The following is a 24322-nucleotide window of genomic DNA, read 5'->3' on the forward strand; positions in this document are numbered from 1 at the left end:
ACTGCCAGTTTGCCCAAGTGGCTGCACCGTTTTACACTCCCAGCAGTCAAGCCCCTGTGTCCCAGCTGCTCCACACCCCTCCTCACGCCCTGCACACCCCCTCCCTCCATTGTTGCAGTAGCCTCCCAACAGCTCTCCTCGCTTTGACCTTGACTCCTTATATTCGTTCTCCTTTCAGACGGTGTCATTCTGCTCTTTAAAATGCTGTGTGTTTTCCCAAGGCCCTTCACTAGCTGACAAAGTCCTATGCAATGTGCGCCCCCTAAGCTCAGCTCCCACCACGTGCCTGGGTTCTTTCCGGCCGCTCCTTTTACTCCACAGCACACGTCACAACCTGAAACTTCCTGTAATTATTTGTTTGTGCGGACTCTCTCCCCTCCCTGGAAAGTAATGTCCGTGAGGAGGGCAGTGACTTGTTTTATTCATGCTCTTGCATTGGTTTCTAAAACAAGTGCCTGGGGCACTTGTGTTCCCCTTCTTTCCATTTAATAGGCAATAATTAGGGTACAAACTCTGCCAGCACTGTGTTCAGAAGCTTATTATCCCCATTTTACTGATGAGAAAACTGAGCCTCAGACAAATCAGGTATCATGTCCGGAGCCACTCAGCTAGTAAGGAACAGCTGAGAAAGCAAACTGCAAAGGCTGAGTTCTTAACCACTGTGCCAGAGGCCTCCCAACTACCTGGGCCTCCGTGGGCGGCCTGTCCAGGCTTCTCCAGTCAACACACCCCATCTCCCCTCTAAACAGCAAAGGCCAGGCAGCGACAGTGCATGGTGGGGGCACTGGCTTCTGTCCTTTTCTCCTCCAAGAGACATTCTTCGCTCTGGAGCGCTCAGTTGGCAGGGCTGTGACCGTATCAGATCTCTCCATGGTCTGCGCAGTTCCACTCCCTCCCCTCTTTCCTTTTACAGGCCTTAGGCCTGCATTGGGATCTGCAGGCATTCCCCGTCCACTCCTCTTCTTCCTCTTTTATCTTTTACAGACATTACCTCCTCTCAAAAAACTTCTGGCTCTCCTGTTTCCGTACCTGCTTACTGAAAGGTGCAAACTGACACTTCGATCTGCTCCTGAACAAGGATGCTCGAACTCTTTGCTTCTCATGGACATGCAAAAACAAAATGACACTGAGATCATTTTATAGCTATTAAACTGGCAAAAATTAGGACCCAGACCTTGCCAAGTGGTGGTGAGAATAGAGAGAAAGTGGAGCAGCAGGCTCTGCGGGGGTGCAGAAGGGCCACCAGGGGAGGGCGTCTGGGAGCACTTGGTCAGTTCCCACATCCTGCCCCCCACCCAGGACAGCAAATCCCCAACACAAGACACTCATTTAGGCTCCTGCGGACCACATGGGAGGATGTTGAGTGTTATTTGCCATGCAGCACGTCGGAGGCATCTGGGGCTTCATGTCTGGGGGAGCAGATGGGTAAAGTGTGGAGGATGCCCACAGGGAAGGGCTCTGCTGCACTTAGAAGTACCCACAGCCACACGAGGGACTGTGCAGACACAGCACCGAGTGAGGAATCCCAGAACGAGAGCTGCATAATAAGCACAAAACCACAGGGTACTTTTCGTACAAGACTTTATACAAACAAATGATATATAATACACATAGATGGTTGCTCCCGAAAGGGAGGTGAAGGGACTGGGGAAGCGGAAAAAGAGAATGAATAAATGGAAAACAATGCAAGAGAGGGGACTGGGGATGATAACGTGCTGAGAAGTGGGAGCGTGATCTATCTGATCCACTGCAAAAAAGAAGAAAAAACAAATAATGTTTTTCACTCTAAAGCATAAATAAGACCAGCTTACATAGTTACTATGTCCTCAGCTGGAGATTTGCTCTTTGAGCCTTAATCAAAGTTCAGGCTGGGTTGAGGACAAGCTCAATAGCTGGGGTTTCTCAAGGGGCATAAAAGAGAGAAAGAAAGGAGAGGAGAGAGGCTGCCTAGTTGCCTCCCATCTCCTTCCTCTGCTTGTCACCTCCTGAGCTGCCTCCATGGTCCCTTCCCACCTTGTTAATGAAGTTTTTATCTCATTTCCCAGCGGGATTGGTGGCCAGCATTGTCTTGGTCTCCACAGACTGCAGGGGCTCCTGGGAAACTGAAGGGATGAGGAGGCAGGGTGGGGAGCAGGGCCAGTGCCCCTGGGCCTTGTCAGCCAAGTTCTGAGAGGGCAGGCTGTGGCTGCCTGTTCACAATTGCTCCCTGGTGCCTGGCACGTTGCTGTGTTTGTGTTCACAGTCAGTCATGTCTCACTCCTGCTTTGTCCCCTCAAACGACAGAAGAGGAGGTCCTTGACTTCCCCCAGAGAAAAATCCGGGTGGAGTAGGGGCTCTGGATGGTGGATGGGTTGACAATCTACCTTCTAGGGCCCACACTTCCGATAAGCACCCCCCCCCCCCCCGAGCCTCTTCAGATGTGCCGGCCTCAGGGTCAGAGTTTCCATAAACCCCAAATTGCCACTTCCTTCCCTCTTTGCAATGTTCACGAAAGCTGACAGCTCTAATGCACCCAGCTGACTCCTAAACTGTGGAGTCAAGGCTTCTTCCGTCCTGGCCACACCATCCCCTCACCTCAGGGGTAGGAACTGACAATAATTTCCTGCTCAAGGCCTGGGTGGTGAGAAGGAGGTGAAGGCGGAACGTCTTGGGGCGGGGGTGGGGAAGGGAGGTGCCCTGGCATACACAGAGAACCACAGAGACAGTTCTCCGTAGCTGTTCACTGTGTAGCAGGAGAGCGAGCTGGAGGGACGTGGGCTCTCCACGGCTCTTTAAACCAAGTCAAACTAATGCAGGGCAGAAGAGCATGGTGGCTCATTCCCCAAACCGCAGGATCCTGCGAGACCCAGGTGAGTAAGCACCCAGGCCCCTCCTCGGTGCCCCACTTGGACGCTGCCCTGGGATCCAAAAGAAGGGCTGGGCTAGTGGCTTACGGTCTGGGGGACACTGGGCTGACGCGCAGAAACAAACAGTAGGATTCAGGTGCCACAGTCAGAGAGGCCGGTCTGGGAGGCCCACGGACGGCTGACAGAAAGTGCTTGGCGGTAGGGGCAGCTGGCTGGTATGGAGCCAAGGTTGCCCTGTCTCTGGAAACGTGCGTATGGGGGCCAGGAGCCACAAACGAGATGCTTAGCAAAGAAAGGGTTCCGGCCTGGGTGGGTGATGGACCAGCTCCCCACCTCCAAGAGGCTCCAACACAGAATCTAGGCCCTGCGCCTGGAAGGACAGGTGGGTTTGGAGGGCAGGAGAGTCTAGAGCGGAAAGGAGAACAACTGCTGCCAGAAGAGCGGGGAGAGATGGCTAGATCCAGGGCCAGGGCCTATGGGGCAAAGCTTACGATCGTCCCCGGTTAGAGGTGCCCTGCACTGGTGAGTGATCAGAGCTGGAGCCTTTCTGGAGTTCTCCCAGCCCTGCCAGGTGTGGCCCTGGGGACAGCTATGAGAGGACGGCTCTGACCCAGCACCTGCGGTTCCTAAACCACCAGTCTGGGGGTGCAGTGTTATCTTAAGCGGCCTTTCCCCCTGGACCTTTCTATCAAGGCCAACAATCAACAGTTGCCAGTGAGGCCTCACCCAAGGAATTAAAGCAGACTGACCCCACGGCTGGCTCCCAAGGCCTGAGGGGCTAGAAAACCCCAGAAACGTCCCCTCCTGCCTTCTGCTCCTGGGGAAGAGGCGGACGAGAATTTCCTGGGGGAGGTGAGTGGACTCTGCCAAAGGGCTGGGTACCCCAGCATGTGCCAGGCAGGGCTGGCCAGCTTTTGGGGTCTCTGTGCTCTCCTGGGGTTCTCCCATCCCTGTCCTTCAGGAAGCTGACTCTTGGAGCAGTACCACACCAAGGGGAAGGTGTGGGGGTTCTGGCGTGGGTGGGGCAGTGGCCTGGCCATAATTGGCTAGGCTGTTTCACATGGTGATTTGTTCAAGGGAGGGGCCTTGAGAAAGGGGGCAAGTAGGTGTGCGCTAAGGTACAGGTGAGGAATGCCATGTGGGGAGGGAGAGCTGTGTGAGGGACTTCGTGCTCCCTGGGGGGAGGGACCTCGACTCTCATTCCAGTGGTCTCGTGCACACCTGAGCTGGGCCTGTGGCAGGTGAGGAGCGGTGGTGTCTGGGCTGAATCGCTGCCTCATCTTACATGAAGTTTCTGGCTCTTCATTCCTGTTAGATTTTCCCACACCCAATCTCTTTCCCACAAATGCTTCAGTCATCCCTAATTTCCTGGAAACCAGACTGGAGCAGCTGTTGCTGCTTCCAGTCCCAAGTGCTAGAACGGGAGCAGCTCCCGTGCCTGCTGGGACACTGGCGTATACCATTGTGGGCAGGGCTCAGGCTCAACACTGAGAGGCCACGCCCACGTGTGGCTCTGGTGGTCAGCAGGTGACTGCATGACTCAGCAGCCACAGGACAGGCACAGCACTCACAGAACCTCCTTCCTGGGGCAGAGTGTTTTCCCATTTCAAGGGTCAGCCAGCTGGGGGCCAAGCTGAGGCCAGATGCCAGATCAGGTTCCTGGGCCAAGGTTCATTTCACACAGCCAAGTGGCATGCCATAAAGACTGTTCTGGGGGCGGGGGGAAGTGACTAGGACTCCAGATCATTTCAGAGGAGCATAAAGAAAAAGGAAAAGGGCTAGGGAGATCACCCTGCTGGCTTGGAGGAAAAGGACAGGAAATGCTTTGAATGTGAACCTACCCAAATCCTGTGGGACCAAGCACACCCACAGGACTGCCTGGAGGGGTGCTGCAGACACGACTGCTGGTGGTGAAGGCCAGGGACACTGGCTCCCTTCGCTGGCTGAACTCTCTGCTCAGCTCTCAAAGCCACGGTCAGTGCTTAGGCTCCTGAAGACCCAGCCACATTTTTCTGTCTAATGACAGCACTCCTGAGGTGCCAGGTCCAGGGGCACCGTCCCCACCTCGGCTGGAGGGAGGCGTGTCAGCATCCTTCTGTCACTAGCCCACTGGGCAGCAGTGGGCAGCTTTTCCCATCTCCTGCTCTCACAGCCTGTCCCAGGGTGGTTGTGTCTTTGTTCATCCCCTGGGTCCTTGGATGACTCCTCCCCAGGGAGGAGGGAAGCATGGGGCTGGAGGCGGGGCTTAGGGGACCGGCACTGCTTTGTTGCCTCACTTGCTTTAAGTACTAACTTCTTGTCCTGCCTCCAACACCTGAATCTGATGGGAGTAGAAAGTCCACGCTCTCCAGGCAAAAAGCCTAGGAAAGGGCGGCCGATGACTCAGTGGTTAGAATGTGAGCTCTGGGCAACAGGGTTGACAATTCGATTCCCACATGGGCCAGTGAGCTGCGCCCGCCACAGCTAGAATGAAGACAATGAGCTGCTGCTGAGCTGCCACTGAGCTCCTGGGTGACTGGATGGCTCAGTTGGTTGGAACGCGTGCTCTCAACCACAAAGCTGCGGTTTGACTCCTGCAAGGGACGGTGGCCTGTGTCCCCTGCAACTAACAACGGCAACTGGACCTGGAGCTGAGCTGCGCCCTCCACAACTAAGATTGAAAGGACAACAACTTGACTTGGAAAAGTCCAGGAAGTACACACTGTTCCCCAATGAAGTCCTGTTCCCCTTCCCCAATAAAATATTAAAAAAAAAAAAGCCTGGGAAAGAGGACAATTTCTCTACCTGCCCTTTTCCTTCAAGATATCTACAGGCACACCTTGTTTTATTGTGCTTCACAGGTATTGCTTTTTTTTTTTTTCAAACCGAAAGCAAGAACCTCCACCAGCAAAAGGATTACCACGCACTTTATGGCAATCGTGCTTTATTACAGAGGTCTGGAACCAAACCTGCACCGTCCCCAAGATCTGCCTGCAGTAATGTTAAGGGAAGGAGAGAAGAATTCTTACCACCATGTTTCCCTGAAAATAAGACCTCGCTGGACCATCAGCTCTAATGTATCTTTTGGAGCAACAATTAATATAAGACCCGGTCTTATATTATATTATTATATATATTATATATATAATATTATATTATATTATCGGGTCTTATAGTAAAATAAGACCGGGTTTTATATTATGTTTGCTCCAAAAGATGCATTAGAGCTGATGGTCCAGCTAGGTCTTACTTTCAGGGAAACACGGTAGATAGCAGTGGCTCTCTTCCAACCACAACAAAGAAGGTGACGTGAAGGGCAGAAACGATGGCCTGGACAGGATGGGAGAAGCAGAGGGCACACGGCCCTGGTGCCTCCACAGGGACATGCCCTGCTGGAGGCCCGCTGCGGGGGCAGCTGGTCCTGGTGCTGGAGCCTTGTCAAAGACGGGAGGCTCCCTCCAGCCCTTGGTTTTATGGGCACATCCCAGGCCCCTGAGGGTGTGAGTTTACTTACTGCGGGGAAAAATGACCCTCTTCCACACAGGAGAGAAAATATAACGGCTGACCTTATTTTGGTTGTTGGCCCCACGTGGAGTGCAAAGGGCTGGAGGTTACGTGGAGTGTGCGCTACCACGTCTGAACAAAGGTACTTTCTGCTTGTTCCCTCTTCCTTTGCTTGAATGACTATAAAAGTCTGAGCCACGAACAGGGTCGGCAGGGCTCTTCACCTACACAGGAGAACTTTACACGTATGTGTAAACTACTGCAAAGTCGGCACTAAGGGATGTTCATTCCTCTCTACAGAAAACATGTCCTTTCTTGATGCTTCTTCCAAACCTCCTCCCACAGCAGCACTTGGCAGCTCCTGGGGCTGCTCTCACATCTTCCAGGAGCAGCGGCTGAGGCCGTTCTGAAGTGGTTCCTTTGAAGACACTCTGGGGCTGCCACCCCTCAGGAGTCAAGACTCTGGCTTCTCTGGGCTGCAGATGAGGCAGCAGGGAAAAGACGGGGCATCCCCTTGAGCCAGGAGTGCTGGTTTGTTCCAAGGAGCTGCAAGTCCCCAGTGCTGACTCAGGCTCAGCACTGCGCAGCTGCAGGCACACACCCAGCCCCAACCTGTCTGAATGTCTGAACACTGCCTGCCTATAGCAGTCTATATCTAATAAGCTAAGATCCTGAAACAGAGGGTTCAGCCCAACACATTTTTTTTAAAACTAAAGCTTATTGGAGTGACAACAGCCCAACATTTAAAATAATTAAAAATAAACCCCCAATTCCGTTGGCTCACCAGATAGACCTGGCATGACCTTGGGCAGTGGGGAGCCAGCCCCTGGAGGTGCTGGCAGCCCCTTGTGCTCAGCCCTCCTCGAGTTTCTTACCCTTCTTCAAGGCGAATGTTCGTTATCAACATGGAAGTTGTGGGTGCATTTGCACAGGCCCTGATGAAAGAATCTCAGACCCTTCAATGCACTGCCTTCCCCATCCTGTGGGTTGCTCACCAGCCCAGGTGAGACAGGAGCAGGCAGGCACTGGCCAGTTAATTGATGGGCCTAAGACTACGTCTGAAGTCGGGAAGAGGCAGGACAAGCTCCACGTCTGAACATTGACCTTGATCTTGCCTTACTCACATCCTACTGCCTTCACGTGTGGACAGACACCAAACCTCGTCCTCACTTCACAAGAGCCTCACTTGAGAGGTGGCTCCTCTCTCAAGGGCACTCCAGAAGGCCCTTCCCATGGGCTGGCGGATGCTCCATCTGCCACTTTGCAGACCATTCAATAGAGCTGCAGCCTTCCAGACTCTAGGCTGTTTACTGCTGCAGGAAGATCTTCTACTTGGATCCTGCTTAGCTCTCAGGCCTGGGTCAAACCACAGCTGGTCCCATCTGGTGCCAAAGGCTGAAATCCAACCTCCTTTGAACTAGATGTCCACTCTGGTTCATAAAGGACATGCTGGGGGCAGGGGAAAGAAGTGTGTGTGCGTGTACACACGTGTGTGCGTCATGGGACACTGTCTCCCCTCTCTGTCTGTCCTGGTCACAGGTGGCTTCTCGAGCAGAGAGGGGGAGACCAGCTTCCCTGTGTACGCCTCAGGGCAGGGGACACAAGGAGTGGGTCTGTCACAAAATGCTACAGGCCATCTGGGAGCATCACTGGAGCGTGTCCGTGTCCCCGGGGCGCCTGGTCTAATACGCTCCTTGGTTCAGGATGACAAGGTGTGGCTCTGGCCACCCCCCGGGCTAGTGCTTTGGTGGGACATAACCCACCTAGGAGGATGGTTTCTTACCCTCCGCATTGAGCATCACTGGGGCGAGGACCTTCCGATCAGGTAACACAAAGGAGGAGGGGTCTCCTTACGTGGGCCGGTTTGGCCAGTTTGTAAAGTGAAATGAAGTGGGACATTCTCCCTTTATCATTTTCCACTCTGATTCCTAAGAAGGGACCATGAGGATTCAGAGTTCAGGAGGGATTTTGAAACCATCAGACATGGTCATTTCTTGGAAAGAAAGGGGAATGTGCTTCTGCTGGGCCATTTCCTGGGGCTGCGCAGTGCTCCTTCCTAGCTGCCTACCTAAGAGGCACCAGTTTCTGCTGCTGGGGTTGCTGTGAACTGCAGCCAAATCCTGTCTGCTTCCAGCGCTAGTCAGTAGCCCTCTGAGGAACAAAAGGTGACAGGTGACTACCAAACTCCTCTCTTTCCCGGCAGGCACGTGTCATGATCCATCTTTTCTTTTAGGAATTTAGGGCCACAGTATATTCACGCAAGCTGGCTCTGTTGTTTCTAGCTGAGATGTGTACATCTGGGTCAGCTAGGTCCTTTTTTTCTTCTGGAATAGCTGGCAATACAGCCAGAAGGCTCTGGGCGTCAGCTTCCAAGGCAGTGACCTCCAGCTGACCTCTAAGCTGGGCAAGGCTCACCTCCATCCATCTATTGACCTTTTTTTTCTCTCTAATTACTGCTCCAGAGGGAAGCATCATGTCTTTGGAATTAGCTCCGTGGGTCATGATGAAGTCAGCTACACTCCTGATGGATCAACACACCAACGGTGGAGGACAGAGCTGGACTCTGCCTCTGTTTGGAAAATCACCCCAGGAGGCTTCTTGTAGCAGAGAGAGGAGAGTTAGCCAGGATTATTCCCTTCAAATCTCGGGGATATTTCCAGTCTGAAGAAAGGTGACATCAGCTCTCTGAGACCCCATGCACTGAATTTACTTGGGGACACGGATACATCTGAATGACTAGGCCTACAGGCTGTAGGCCCCATACCTTGGGCTCCCAGGTCAGCTGTCCAAGGCCAGAGCCCAGAAGCAGCACCGGCAAGGAAGGCTGCCAGGACACAGGGTAACTCTGACTTGGAGACTCTCTAGGACACGTTTCTTCTCTTCACGAGGGTGTACTGAGACTTGGTTTTGAAGAGAAGCTTTTTACCACACTGGGTTGCTTCTGACATTTTCTCAAGCGGTGACCGTTGATGGCTGAGCCAGGATAACATGGAGAACTAAAAAAAGCACAAACTAAAAAGAATAAAATTGTCCTCTTTAAACAACCTTGTACACACCCACACAACACTGGACACAGTGCCTTGCACAGATGCCCCTACCTGGAAAAGGCAGGTGGTGGACGCAGAAATGCATCCTGGCTCACTGCCAAGTCCAGTACAACGACTTAAGAAATACACTGTTTCTTTGAAAACTTTTACTGTGCACAAAATGGCCCATTCCCCTTTGTAGCTCAGTTGTTACTACCTTTGAAATTTTTTCTTTACATTTTCTCTACTTCCTGCCTCACTGAGAATTTTCTTCTCTTTGGAAAGCATAAGTAGTCTATCACTGGCTCAAAAACAACTGGAGGATGGCCCCTGGGGACAAAGGCCCAAAGGTGTCGTCTGAGCAGTTCAGAACCCCACACCATGGTTGGCCAGCTCCACTGCTGGTGACTGACTCCAGGGAGGCGTGCCAGCTGCTGCCCACTCTCCGTGATGCTGAGCCTGGCTGCCCACTGGGTTGGTCGGCCTTGTGTGTGAGCTCACCCGGCCGCTGGCATTTCAGATAAATACATATACTGCTCTTCCCCCACCCTCAAGGAAACTTAACTCTCAGGAAGAAAACCTGCCTGGAGCTGCATGCATTTCCAGAGCTGGAAAGCATGTCACCAGAGTACTAAACAAACTGCAGACTAGTGGTTGTGACATGGGAGCTGTAAAAAGAAGTGCCCTGCTAGAACTTAAGTCGTGATACTGTTGGGAGTGGAGAGCTGGGAAATATTTGACAGGCTTGTGGATTTTGAAAGCTTCTCTGCGAAGTCTTCAGCCCCCACTGTAGTGGCTGAAGGCAGCAGTGCTTGCAGTGGAAGGCTGCAGCAAGGCCCAGACAGTAACACCTGCTGCTCCCGCTCCATCAGGCTACTCGGAGGACACTGTAGCCACATCCTCCCCAGCCACTTCCTTGCTCTGGGTTAGCAGGAGTTACAGGGACCGAGGCAGCTCTCCTAGAGCGGGCCCAGGCACGACGGTCTTTCAGAGGGGGAGGCTTAGGGAAAAGGCCACACAGGCGATGAAGGTCCTTCCCAAGTTGAATTTTATTGAAAGATTGGGGTTTAAAGTTGGAATCTAGGACATCTCCCTCCCCCTTTTAAGAAAAGAGAATAAAAACAGAGACTCTGCCTGCCTCACCAGCAAACAGGAAGTGAAGAAGTCAGAGTGCAGGGCTGCTAGCAGCACGCCTCCTGGATTTTCACAGGAGCGAGATGGCAGCTTTTGGACAAAGTGAAGAATGAGACAGGTTCTTTGCTCCTCTGTAGTGAGAATGAATGTTCAAGTTGAGGCAGTGTGTTCCCCATGGAAGTTCCAAGGTCAGCATGGACGCCCGACCCATCCTGCCCTCATGCGGCCTTGGAGAGTTTCCGGGCCACTGTGGTCTCTACACTGGCCCGTCCCCACAGGAGTCGGCTGGAGGACCCTCCAGACTGGCCTGGCACTGACGGGCCTCCTCCCTGGGCTAACGGTGTGCTAACTCTGCGGCTGGACAAACACTGCCCACCAGGTCTCCTTAGACAGTGGCTCTGCGAGTTATCCACAGCCAGCCTCTGGCTGAATCATGAGAAATGAGCAGAGTTTGGCCCAAAGAGCTGGTTACGTGGTACTTAGTATCCGTCTCCTCATGAAGACCTGGGTACTGGGGGGTTTGGGCTGGAGCTGCTACCTGTGAGTGAGAAACCGACCGACACCCCAGTACCTGCTGCACCACCTGCCTTTCTACCCAGTGGCCCTGAAGCTGGGCTGAGGTATCGTCACCAGCCAGATCGATGACAAGGCCCCACCAGGCACTGTCTCAGCCAGCCTCAGAGCCACACCAACTTTCTTTAATAAAAGTGTTGTGGAAGCTGAAACCCCATTATCCAAACAGAAAAAACATGGGTTCTGCTGAGCCAGTGTTCCCACAGGGAGAGAGGAGGTATCTATGCCTGCTGGTCTGGCCTCAGACAAGGCTGAAATGTCTCCTTGACAAGTGGGAGGTGCGGATATAAAGTCTGGTGCCAGAGTGAGAACAGGATGCCAGGTGAAGGAGGAGGAGCTGGCCACAAAACAGAGGAGGGGACAGAAAAGGGGTGAGCAGGGGCCCCCACGAGGGTCTCAGCTGCTCGCTGAGGCCAGCTGGGGCAGTAACACCAGGAAGAAGGCTAATAAATAGATGGCTGTAACAGTGTTCAGTCAGGCTGGGATGGGGCACCTCTGTCACTCCCACGGCAGGTGCCAGGCGATCGGTGTCTCTAGTACAGATATAAAAATGAAGTTGCTTCTTTTCAAGTATTTAAAAAAATAAGTTAATTGACAAAAAGGGTCCAAAGCGGCTGAGTGTCTTGCCAGGTTGTCAGCTTCATTTCAATGTGCAAACGCAGGAAAAATACTGAGGAGGATGACTCCTGCCCCGACCTAAGCCCTGAACAGTGACAACGCCTGTCTGTCAACTGGGGGCTTGAAATGTAGAGCCTCATCTGTTCTCCAAAGTCAGCATTTTCCAGTGTTAAGATGGTTGTGACATAAAAGCAAAATGCAGCGATCCACAGGCCTCAGGCCACATTCAGAGAGAGGCCTGGGGCATTTGGCCACGTGGTCCAGTGTGTGGGGTGGGCCGGGGAGCAGGCCCCTCCTGGGTCCTCCTTACTTGCATAATGAACTCAGGAGCTGGCCCCCCTGGCTTTCCTGCAAGGCTGGGGCAGCCGTCACCCTGATTGGCCATGGCCCCTCTCCCGGTCTTGAGTCACATGTGGCTTTCCTGGGCTGTTTCCTTCACTTCTTTGGTGGTACTTCAGGGAGCATGAAGACAGTTGCCCCCTCCTCTCTGTGGGATGTACTCTGGGGGCTGTGGTTCTGATAGGGAGGCAGCATCCTTCTTTGATCAAATGTGCCTGTGCAAGGAGCGCGCATCACCGCACGTCCTCGGGGCACGTGCAGGCCTTTCTTCCCCCACGTGATGCTCCATGATCGTCTCTCCCCGGAGCCAGCAGGAAGGCAGGCCACGTCTCTCCGAGGAGGTGAAGCCACCTCAGTAATTCCCTTCACCTGGGGTCCCCCACAGCAGACACCTGACCCACTTTCAAGAGGCACGTGGACACTGAGTGCAAACTCCCAGGAGGTGCCAGGCCTTCTCAGATGTCGGACCCGGGGGTCTGGGAGAGCCCAGCCCAGGTCAGGTGGATGCACAGGCAGTGGCCGGCGTGTGGGTGGGAGCTCAGGACCAGTTTAGGCTGAAGCCCTTTGACAGCATGGCGGCCTCCAGGTCCTTATCCTCCTCCTTCTCCCGGAGTCGCTGCTCCTCTAGCAGTGCTACGAGGGCGTCTCTCTGCTCCACCACCTCCAGCATCTCGTTCAGGATCTTCTTCTCCTCCGACAGCTCCTCCTCAGTCTTCAGGTGATCTGGGCAGTGGCCAAAGACATTAGGTCTGCAGGGCCAGGAGCAGGAGGCCACCTGCGCCCCGAGTGCAGCCCACCCTGGCGCCCCTTACCCCGTTACCTTCCACCGCCATCCGCTCCCGGAGCTCCTGCTGCAGTCGGCTCTGCCGGTCCTCCAGTTCCAGCTCCCGGGCGCTGGATGGCAGGGAAGGGGAGGGAGATAGCAGTGGTGACTTGGGGACCATATGTCCTCATGCCCTAAACCAGGAAGGAGCTGGGCTCCTGCTGCGACAGGCACTGAGCTCGCTCCCTCCTTCCCCCCGTGGGTCCCCAGTCTACGGCCACTCACAAGATCATGAGCTCTGACTCGTAGCGCACCATGGTGTTTTTCTCCTGCACCAGCTTGAACCACTCCTGCATCAGCCGGGGGTCATCCTTCTTGCCCATGCCTGCGGAGAGAGAGGGCTGTCAGGTGCGGGGAGGTCTGCTGCCCACCCATCCAGCAGGAGCGTCACACTGGGGCAAATGTGCAAAGAGAGCCGAGCAGGATGCTGCCGGAACACTCCCAAGCCAGGTTGTTTGCCTGCAGCTGTGGTCGGGGTGTCTCCCTCCCCAGGGACTATGGGGGGCCTGCGCTTCCCACTTGTCCTTCCCAGGCCTGGGGACCCCTCACCAACCTGGTCACTGCTTGTTTGGACCTCTTTCCTCAGTGGTTTTCCTCTGCTATGTGTTAAGTGCTTTGTCCTCCTTTTTTCTTTCTTTCATTCATTTAATGTTTATTTGGTACTCGCTATGTATTATCAACAGGCTTTGAGGAAACCAGCCTAATGATGAAGGAACATGTGAATTTACACACCACACTCTGCCTCCTTTGAAGTCACACTAACTCAGCTCTCTCTGGGCACTGCCCCCTTGGGGCCTCTGGCACTAAGGTGACATCATTTCTGTTATCCTGAACAAACACTCTCCCAGCTGACTTGCACGGGACAGCTGTCAGGTTTCTCTCCAGGGCAGAGAAACACCAGCAGACCAGACGCTCACTGAGGCGGCTCTCCCTGCTCTGACGCAGCCCCGGCAGCAGGGCTGGGCTGGGGCCTGCCTGCTGACTCAGGCTGCCCTGCACCCAGGCTGACTGACAGCCTGACCCCGCTGGGCTGAACTGCAGCACGAGGACACAAGAACTTCGCGAGGAATCAAGCCACCCAAGGAGGGAACAGACTCCTTGTCCTCGGAGCACATAGCAGCTCAGGCCACTGTGTGGTCCTGCCTGAGGACAAAAGACAGGCTATGTCAGTCATCCTGCAATATTTTTGGGTTACAAACCATTTTGAGAATCTCAGGAAAGCCAGGGACTCTCTTCCTGGAAAAATGCATGTATATACATCCAACAATTTCATATAGAACTTGAGGGTGTTCCCGGCTTCCTGAAGTCCATCCATGGGCCCCAGGTGAAGAGGCACTGGACTGGGAAGTCTTTCAAAGGCTTTGCATTTTATGAATCACTTGGTTGGATGCTCTATCCAGTGAAGACCAAACCCAGAAACATACGGGGTACACCCTCCAGTGGGACGACTCTTGTGCCAAGTTGTCCTACATTCTTCCCACCTGACTTGGTTGCGCACTGTTTAAAGACAACTCTTTCTGCAGTGTTGTTTGCTTGACATCTGAGGCCCAAGCCAGTTAGTCTTTCAATGGGGCCATGCTCTGAATTACGTTCATATATGCAGGGGGTTAATGTATGTGCTGTGCCCCAGTGCACATGCAGCTGTGCTCCCAAGGTCAAGTCCTGTCCCTGAGTTCTACTCTGGAGGATGCACGCTCCCTCCCAACTGGTGGAGCCTGTCACTGTGGTGCGCATGCTGAAGTGCTGGGGGCCAAAGCTCTCCTCCCCCAGCCCAATAGACTTGGCTCTTCGGCTTTTAAACCAGCCTACAGCTCAGTTCCATGCATTCCTTTCTGAGCGTCTCTGCACAGTGTGCCCACGTGGCCATGGAGGATGGAGCCCTGAGGCATGCAAGCTGTCCAGTTGGCAAGCCTCTCCCTCCTTCCCACCTCCCCAGAACTCCAAGGGGAGACATCGAACGCCACTCATGAGCTATGGTAGAGACTGTTCACAGCCAATGAGCAAAGGTATATGGCGGGGTGGGTGAACATCAAATGTGGGCGCCATGGAGGACAGAGGAGAGGTTAGCAAGGGTTAGTCATGACCACACGCCCCCTCCCCTTCCCACATGCCTTTTCAACGACAATCTTATCACCGCAACAGACTTCAAATCAGACAAACTTAAAAAAAACCACACACACACTCAGCAAGACACAGGGCAGAGAAGTTTGCTTTTAGTGGTTGTTTGGAAAAGAAGTTTGGGGCGTTTGTGCAGACCAGTCTTTGTAAGGACAGTATTCCTCGACTCACCAGTGCAAATCATTACCACACAGGTGGGACGTGCCTCACCTGTGACCCTGGCCCCTCGAGCGGTTGGATTTGAGACTGAAAGGCCAACCACAAACGGTGGTGAATACTGTGGCATGCTGTGCTGTGGCCAGGAAAGCCCTCGGGCTTCTCTCTGTACCCGTCCTCCCCTGACACAGTCAAAGGGATACTGTACCTTGTAAGAAACTGCCACATACTCATGGAGTTTTGTAACAGGGCTATCAAGTGTCGGAGAAAGAAAGAGCTGGGTTGTGGATCCCTGTGTAACTAGTGTTGCTATGGCCCTGGGGGCAGCAGGGTGAAGTCAGGGAGTTACGTTACCTTCCTGGACACAGCAAGGGCAGAAGGAGAGAGGTCTACGCCGTGGAGTCCCGCCACTGGGCTCAACTTCAAAAAGGACCAAACAAGGAAGAGGAGGAGGAGGAGGAGGAGGAGACGGAGAAAGACAAAACAGAAGAAGAGGAGGAGTTTGGAAGTGGAGAGGGACAGGGAGAAGGTGAAATAAAAAACAAGCAGAGGACAAAAAGCATAAAAAGTGAGAAAGGAACAACAGGAGGAAAAGAAAAAATACAAGAAATGGAAAAGCAGAAACAAGGGAAACAAAGTCTACAAATGAATTAAGTCCTTTTTTCAGCATGGAAACTGACAAGAGCAGACCCAGGCATGGACGGCAGTTCCTGAAGTCGGCACGTGGCTTAAAAAGGACCACACATGCACACGGTCCTTCCCGATGGCGGGCGGCTCACAGGTACGGGGTCGCTCCTTCTTCCTCTAGTCCCCACGGGGAGGGAGGTGACTCTGGGTGTTACCATACAGGGTGGCTTTTTGCGTGGAGGGTGGAGGGTTCCCTCCTCAAAAATGCCCAAAGCACCTGGCACAGGCCTGCCTTGCTCTGTAGAGCAGACGGGGAAATACGTGGCCAAACTGCCTCTAGGTTTATGTTCATGGGCATGTGTGCTCCCGGTAAGACTGCACTCGGGTGTGTCTAAGGGGCGAGGAGGGCTCTGCGGCTGACCACTGGGCCGACGGATGGCAGCTGTGTCTACAGGGCAGCAGGGCCCATCCTTGGGTGGGCTTCTAGCGCTCGGACAGCTGCAGTGCTTCCAACTCCAAGCCAGGGTGTGTTGGGGGAACGCGTCCACACAGAGGCAACTTCCACCAATCCGTTTCACTATCCCCCCACACGCCAGGGAGAGCCAACCACCCCCTTTTCTTCTGCCCCTTCCATCTGCAGAGCTGGAGGAAGGCTGCCACACTTTGGACTGTAAGACTAAAAGGGAGCTGACAGGACATGCCAAAAACCCACAGTAACAATGCTGGTCAGAGTCATGGATGGGGCAGCTGAGAGAAGACAGTGTGCAGAGAGACGCCTTTGAGACTTAGAGAGACCTGATGGTGACTCAAGGACGAGGGAGAGGAGCTCGGCAGGGACCATCACAGAACCACAGGGGCACACGCAGGAGACATGGAGCCCACCAACAGGGGCAGGAGTGCCTCAGGAACTGTGGGTGGTGGGAAGGTAAGCGGGTGTTTTCACAATTAGAGCAGGGTGTAAGTAACCCTGTTTTAGTCACCAGAAGGGCCAAATAGACAAGCTGTTGGTTGAGACCCTTCTCCCTTGCAGAAAACCAAATGCAGGCACCACATTTTCCTTTCCTTCAAGACCCTCACAGTGGTCTCCATAGTGCTATGTGCATAGTGAGTCTGATACCAGCTACACTTCAAACCAAAGCCAGAGACTGCGTGCGTGTGTTTGCGTGTGTGTGTGAAATGCTGATTGTAACGTGTTCTCCACAGACATGACCGTGACCAGATGACATGCTGGGGTAGGGAGAAGCGTTCCTTTCTTAAAAAACACACTGCTTCATAGCTGATCTACAGTCAGCTTTCTTTGTTACAAAGTGTTGGTGCTCAGAACACCTGGATAGATTCCCATGAAATACTCCATCAAGGAGCACTCTGCGCCACTTCCTGGGACTGATGTCACAGCAGACAGGCTGTGGTGCAGAGCGGCAGTGTCCATATTCATTAAAGGCACAGTGACACGATGCCAAAACACACCCCAAATAAGGAAGTATGCACCTGCATGCATATTGAAACTGTGTTTCTACACTCTGGGTATCACAAAATACAGCTTTTAAAAGCTTCCTTCACTTAGACCACTCCCTCATATACTCTTTCCAATACAGAAGACAACGTGAGGTAACAGGATATGCAGAACAGAAATTAGGAAATGAAATTAGAAAAGGCGTGTCAGGTAAAGTAAGTTTAAAAAAAAAAAAAGAATTCTCCTAACAAGAGGCAGAAGGCGGGATGTAAAATCCCGGAAGGGCTGCCCCCTGGTAAGCATGGTCATGACTTTCTTCTTCATTTTCCTACATGCTCCAAATTTCCTTAATGTAGACTACCTTAATAATCAGAAAAACAACCAATACAGATTGTTTTAAGAAGAAGAAACTGGGGAGAAAACTGATTGGAAACATCGGACGAGGGGAGTTCTACCCAGACTCAAATCTGAAATGAGCAAAGGAAGCAGGGGTTCTGATTGTCATTTCTTTGCCCTTTTTGGAGATGTGAGAAATGCAGGATTTGGTTCACTAGTTCTAAGGACAAAGATGTGGTCGAGCTCATGGCAAATAGAAGCTAAAAAAGGGCTTTCAGTGCCAGGGGACTAGGTTCCTGCCTCTTTGTAGCAGCCACCACATTTATTCCCCCAAAACCATCTGCACCCCCAGGCTCCAGTCATCACTTCTGAGCGACCCCAGATCTGCTCCTGGTTGGGGGCTTTTACACAGCAGGTCTATCGTCTCATCCTGACGGCTCTGCCTGCCCTCAGCACTCTGCAAGCTCACCTGTTCCAATGTTTACCTTGGCAGCAAACTCACTTTTTTCCTCAGAAGAAACATTTCCTTTTGAAATGTGACCATCATCAGCAACTCTTTGGCACCCAGTCACCTTGACCTCTGGGGGTCGGTGACATGTGTCACTGAATTTTGAAAAGCAGCAGAATGTCATCGTACAGTAAGGCATGTTTCATCAGATTCCAGTATGAGGCTTGAAATAAGTATGTTTAGTGCCTGATAGTTTCAAAACACTCTCATGTGTGTTACTTCATTTGATCCTTACATTGGACTAGGGTGGCGACCTGATGATGGGTCTTACCATCTCTATTTTCAAATGAGGCATCTGAGGCTCACAGAGGTTAATTGTGGCCAGCCTGATTAAAACTCAGATCTTCCTTTTCCATTCTGAACTAAGAGTCGGCCCTCTTTAAAGGGCCAATGAGAGCTCCAGACAAATCTAACAGCAGACAGCCACTGCCGGCAGAGAAGTCACAGAAACCCTACTGAGAATGCCGGGCCGGATAAGGGACCTCCCGGGAGGGTAAGTCACCTGGCTGGGGACATAGTGAAGCCAGGACCTGAGTGCAGGCTTTGCCTTCCTAAGTTGGGGGTGCTCCCCACACGACCATTTTGCTTCTGACCTGCTTGGACACCTCCTCCAGGCCCTGCCTCTTGTGTCGCTCAGGGCTGGCCCAGGACCCAGTAGGCAGGTGGGAGAAGAGAACAATCATATGGCAGCTCCCCCTTCTCTACACTTGTCCTTCCTGTATTTCCATCTTCCTCCAACTTCCTCAAGACACTTCACCCAAAACACCCCCATGCCCCCCATAAGCTAACTGGATGAGATGTCAGGCTGGCTGGACAAAAATCACCCCTCAGGACACTGATCTCAGGCGTTCATCGGAAATGTGCATAAACCCGACTTCAGTCCTTTTGGGAGTCAGAATCCTAAGGTCCCAGCCCTGAGCCTGGGAGGCAGAGAAGGAGAGGTGAGGATGGGATTACGCAGCCTGGAGGGGCCACGACAAAGGCCAGGGAACACCAGGGACAGCATGGGCTGTGAGGGGAGTCAGCCTGAGGCGCCGCATCTCCAATTCAGTCACTCAGGTCTGCCTGCTTCTATTTCATCCACTGACTTCTGTACTGGTGCTAAACAAAAAACAATTAGAAATACCTGATAAGGACAATGGGCTTCTATTAAGGACAAATAAATTGTACAAGGATGTTGGGGCACCTCGGATGCCACCTGGCCCTGTGCTAGTTACACACCAGCCCTGTTTTCTCTAAGAGACAAGCATGGAAGTGTTGTGAGTTGGAGGCAACAGCTGAGGGCAGTCACAGCAGGAAAGCAAGTTAGTGGGCCAGTCTCCAGGATGACGGAAGCAAAGGAAAGTGGAGAACCGGGACCCGACCTGGAGCTGAGCAGCAGCCATGGGGACGCGCCTGGGGCTCAGGCCCTCACCGCCCACTGGACAGGCTCCTGGTTGCCCTTGTTGGACAAAGCAGCCGTCACCACAGCTGGAGGGGCGGCTGCAGCGTGGGGAGGGCCAGCTAGGGAGAGGTCCCGGCCGGAATGCTGCGTTTCCCCATGGAAACACTGGTCGGACCTAGAATGGCAGAGCCTAGTACTGTGCCCTAGAGCCATTAGGAGGAAAATGGGCTTAACAGCTGAGCCACCATTTATAACTGCACTTCCACATGAAAATACAGAATTCCAAATAACCAGCTCATAAATATCCTACGGTATAATCCTGTTAGAGTTCAAAATTGCCCCTCAACTTCCCTGTGGAGATCCCGCAGCTTATTTCATACACAAATCTGTAAAGTGCCCCCAGGTTAGATGACTTCCCTTCCAGCTATACTTTTGGAAAATCCTGCACATAGGAAGAGATTCTTTTTGACTCTGACTTCCTTTTGGCCTCTGAACAAGCTCCAAAGTGTCACAGGTAGGAAAGGGGCACGCTTACTTCTCAGGTGTGTTTTGAGGTCCCATTTTCCTGCCTGAGGAGCCAGTGTCCATGGGCGGCCGAGAGCAGGCCCCACCCTGCCTGGGCAGCCTCCCTGCCTCACCTCGTCCTGGCAGTAATGCCGCCCGCCCCTTTTCACTGGTCACTGACCCAGCACAGCAGCGATGCCTTTTATTCATTTCATGCTACAGATACTACCAAAATTTCGTTCTTTTCTTAGGTAACAGCAGGGACATTGCCGCTCATGCGAAGCTCAGCCTACCAGATTAAACTTGCAGAAAGCCACAAGTTCAGGCTGGGAGAATTTCTTGGTGGTTCAGGTACAGGAATGGGGCTTTCACTGATTTTCTTTTCCGTGTCCTTCAGGTTATGTGGCCTGAAGAAAGGCAAGACTGACCAAAGGTTTTGTTGACTAAGCTTATACTTAACTGTTCTGACTCCTCCACCCAGGAAACCTCCTTGCTCAATATCAACGCCGTGACCCTGACGTGAGGCAGTCTTTGCACGGAAGGCTGAGGTGCCCAGCACCACACCCAGGGGCAATGATCAACACTGCGGCCCGACGAGGGAGTCAGGTTTGCTGGTTTCCAGTGCTGCAGAGTGGTAAGCGGGCCTGTGACAGGGTGAAGGCTTGTGGTCTGACAGGCCCGGTGTACATACACAGGACCAGGCTGGGGACTGCCTTTTATTATAAAACAGTGCAGAATGGATCTCTAGACTGGGGGGGGGGATGAAGGACAAAAAAAGAAAACAGCATGTAAGAACTGAGCTCCGGCACACACACACGTGTGCGCGAACACACACACACGCACACACACGTGTACATTCACATGCAACACACATGCACACAGCAGAATGCCGGGGAATCTCAAGGACTGTAAAGTTCCTGAGCAAAAACAGTCAGACTAATACTCAGACCAAACAGACAAGCCAAAATCTACCAACATCAAATTTAAGGGAGCAAACAGAACAGGAAGACCCAGAAGGAAGGGGAAGTGGGCAGGCGTGGGCTGTGGGACAGGCCCCGTGCCTCCCACCCCAACTCACCAGCAACAAGGAAAGACCACTTTCTAGCCCTTTATGTCACATTTCTAAACCATTTGTGTTCTTTCAATTTCCCTTGGAGACAAGTCTAGAGGTGAGCTCTCTGAAAACTAGAAATTAGGTGTATATATTTTTAATTGAAAGTTATTCTGAAGAGATCTGGTTTGATCTAAAGATTTCTATTCATCTATCTGTCGAGTGTAACAAAATGTGGTGACTGGGCACTGTAGGGGAGCCTGCTCAGTGTCCAGGGGAGAAGAGGGAGGGGAGTGAGGTCACTTGGGGATGCTTCTTCTCTGGCCCAAGGCTCATTCTGTGTCCTCTAATGGTTTCTTTAGGAATCACAAGGTGCAGCTATGTGAAGAAAAGATCTGTATTCCATGTACTCTGGGCTCAAAAAGAGACTTAATACGGAGTTGGAGCCTTTATACAGGTAGCTGAGAGTCATCCAAAGACCCTCCTGAAACAACGTAGTGTGATGGGCAGAGCACCAGGCGCCCAGACTCCTCAGCACAGGACCTGACGCTGCCTGGAGCTTGTCTTGCCCACGGGAGACGTGAGACCAGCCCTGGGCCCCGCAGTGGGGTTTCTGTGTGGCCTCTGGATGCGCGAGCAATCAGGTTCCACATTTCAGGCCTCACATTTCAAAAGGGTAATTTCTCCCCCAAATAATGAATATTACTAAGTGCTCCAAGCACGAAAGATCAACAGAAACTGAAAGGGACCTAATACTAGCATCTAAGTTTTCCTCCTGGAGTGAGACGGGAACAGGGCCGGAGGACCCCTGCCCTCTGCCTGCGGCACACAGTGACTCTCTGTGGAAGGGACGGTTCTCTCACGCTTCACGGGCGGAGCAGCAGCAGGCCCTCTGTGGAAAGCGGAACCCACAGGAGAAGTTTAAATTTTACACAGAAATCATAATGAGCTGAAAAAGAGAAAGCGATGAGACCCAAGTAGCAGGGTGATAAAGTTTTTGAGGATGGGGTATTTTATAATTCAGAAGACACACTCTTTCTTTTTTGTATTTATTTCATTTCCCCCTGGAGTCTACGGACATAGAAATGAAAACAGCCAACTACATTTTATCAAACTATGGGGATAAAGAAAACAAAACTAGACACACGAGGTAATCAGTGTGGCAACAGTATCTTGAAACAAGAGGGAAGGTGAATATAATTTTAAAGAAATGGGTTTTGATAGTTCCTTCCAGGAGATTTTGAATTTTAAAAAAACATGTTTTTTCATACACCGAGATTCATTTAGAATGGACGTAAACATTCCCCAGGGAGTGTTAGTGGGAGGTGGGAAAGAAGTCAAGGCCATTAGACAAGGAGCAGGGTTGTTAATTGCAACGTAAGCATCAGCCCTTTTACAGCCTCAATGGCCATGAGTGTCAAAGTCATGACACACCAAAAGGTCTGGGCGCTGAAGGAGGCCGTGCGGGTGGAGCACAGAGACACCACAACCCACCCCACGAAGCCGCCTCCTTACTGGTGGAGGGTCCTAAGCAGGAACCACAGAACTCGACCTATGGATTTTAAAGGAATGCGCCACAAAGTGACTCTCTTAAAAGAATGAGATTATGGGGAAAAATGAGAATGATTTCTGCCAGCTCTTTTGTTCCAAGACCACTGGTAGACAAGGAGCCTGCAAGGGGAGGTGAAGAGGTCAGATTGCCTGACCAAGGATGCAGGAACCCAGGAAGGTGCCAGGGTGCCCCCTGGTCACTCTCAGGAGCAGCTGTCTGGCACTCCTTTTGACAAAATGGCAGCTTTTCAGGAGAGAAACTGCCCAGAGTCTAGAAACGAGACTCATGGATTGGTTATTTCTAGAATCTAATACACATGGTAGCTTTGTACAGCAAGACATCAAAAATATTGAATTCATTTATAGTAGTGGTTCTCCTACTTTAGAGGGCATTTGAATCATCTAGAAGGTTTGTTAAAACACAGATAAGCAGACCTCACCCTTAGAGTTTGATTCAGCCGGTCTGGGTGGGGCCTGACAACCTGCATTTCTAACAAGCTCCCTGCTCATGCTGCTCTCGTCCAGGGGCCACACTCTGAGAACCAGTGCCTTAGACTTTTTCTGTGTTCACTGAAAAGAACTGCAAAGTTAGTCCCAAGACAGAGCATGGAGGGAGGGACATTATTATAGGCATCTGTCAACGTAGTGTCAACCTGGCGCCTGGGCAGAAATCACAGTGACACCGTCCGTGCACCTGGGTCCCTCAGGGGGACAGGAGTGCACCCTAATTAAAATGGCTGAGGCTGAGTTCTTCACATATTTCCTTCCTGAGTGTGGCTGGCGATGAGCTTCCTAGTGGATGTGACTCCTACAAACTGGGAGGGTGACATCCAGGGCAGAGGTCATTTGGCGTGCGTGCGTAAATGCATGTGAGCAGCTGTGCGTGTGTACTGCCACCGTCAAACAACCACATGGTATTAGAAGGACCAGGAGGCAGATGCAAGGTTGACGGGTGTGGGTAGGTGCACGGCTCTTATCAACAATTAAGATCACTCCGGGCAGCAAAAGCTATCTGAACTCTCCCCCTGAGTGTGTGTAGCAGAGGGAAGGAGCTGGCACGCTGCTCCATTACGGCTGGAAAAGGGCCTGTGCTTTTGCCTTTGGTTACTGGGTTGGCTTCTTGTTGTTTGTGAGCCAGGACTGGGCAGAGGTGGGGAAAGGGTGTCAGCGGGTTCGTCAGCACCAGGTGCCGCCATACATACCCCCCAGGTGCAAGTCGATGAGCTCGCTGTAATAAGACTCTCCCCAATAGTCTACAACAAGGAATTGGGGAAGAGAGTTACTGGGTCAGATCACCCACCTCCCCACCACACCCCAAGCAATCAATAACAAGAAGCAAAAGAAACACACAGAGATCTGCAAGAGAGCGGAGTAAAACAGATGGAAAGCATGCATCTCTGTAAGTGCACATGTGTCCATGCATGCTGAGCTATGTACTTCCTGGTGGTGGGAGGGGGCCCACACTCAACCACAGGCGACAGAGTTAACAGCCAATAACAACGTGATTCCTGTTTATACGTCTGATCCGTCGGATGAGAGGCCTTGGCTTTGCTGGGAATCCTGGCCCTGCTGGGATTCGATCTTATCTGACTAAGATTTAAAAATATCAAGGGCGGATCAGGGGCTACTTCCTTCCTTAGTTTCGGAATATTAAAGCCCCAGTCTGAGGGGCTGAAGGCAGGACATGAACATCCTAAAAAGCTCTGTGAGGATACCCATCCTTAGGTCTAAAGGCACTCAGAGCTCTCCCGAGAACCCACATGTGTGACCCCAGTGGGGAATGTATCAAACT

At 52.3% G+C, this 24322-nt stretch overlaps 1 protein-coding gene and 1 long non-coding RNA gene across 5 annotated transcripts in view; one reads left to right on the top strand and one right to left on the bottom strand.

Moving 5' to 3' along the window:
• Positions 1-6051: 6051 nt before the first annotated feature.
• The window catches only part of MICAL3 (microtubule associated monooxygenase, calponin and LIM domain containing 3), a 219548-nt gene continuing 201277 nt past the window's right edge, over positions 6052-24322 (bottom strand). The window contains 4 exon segments of the mRNA XM_033118574.1: positions 6052-12742; positions 12840-12913; positions 13068-13167; positions 15471-15536. Coding sequence (XP_032974465.1) covers positions 12558-12742; positions 12840-12913; positions 13068-13167; positions 15471-15536 — 425 coding nt within the window. The 3' untranslated portion in view covers positions 6052-12557.
• On the top strand, positions 15634-23718 carry LOC117029358 (uncharacterized). 4 transcript variants are annotated; one of them, XR_004424213.1, is made up of 4 exons: positions 15634-15897; positions 20180-20279; positions 20410-20562; positions 21342-23718. It is a non-coding gene; the product is annotated as an uncharacterized LOC117029358 (long non-coding RNA). The 4 variants fall into 4 exon arrangements; XR_004424210.1 differs by having other exon boundaries at positions 15634-20279; XR_004424211.1 differs by having other exon boundaries at positions 20180-20562.

This window comes from Rhinolophus ferrumequinum, chromosome 10 (genome assembly GCF_004115265.2).
Source record: "Rhinolophus ferrumequinum isolate MPI-CBG mRhiFer1 chromosome 10, mRhiFer1_v1.p, whole genome shotgun sequence".
Classification (NCBI taxonomy): domain Eukaryota; kingdom Metazoa; phylum Chordata; class Mammalia; order Chiroptera; family Rhinolophidae; genus Rhinolophus; species Rhinolophus ferrumequinum.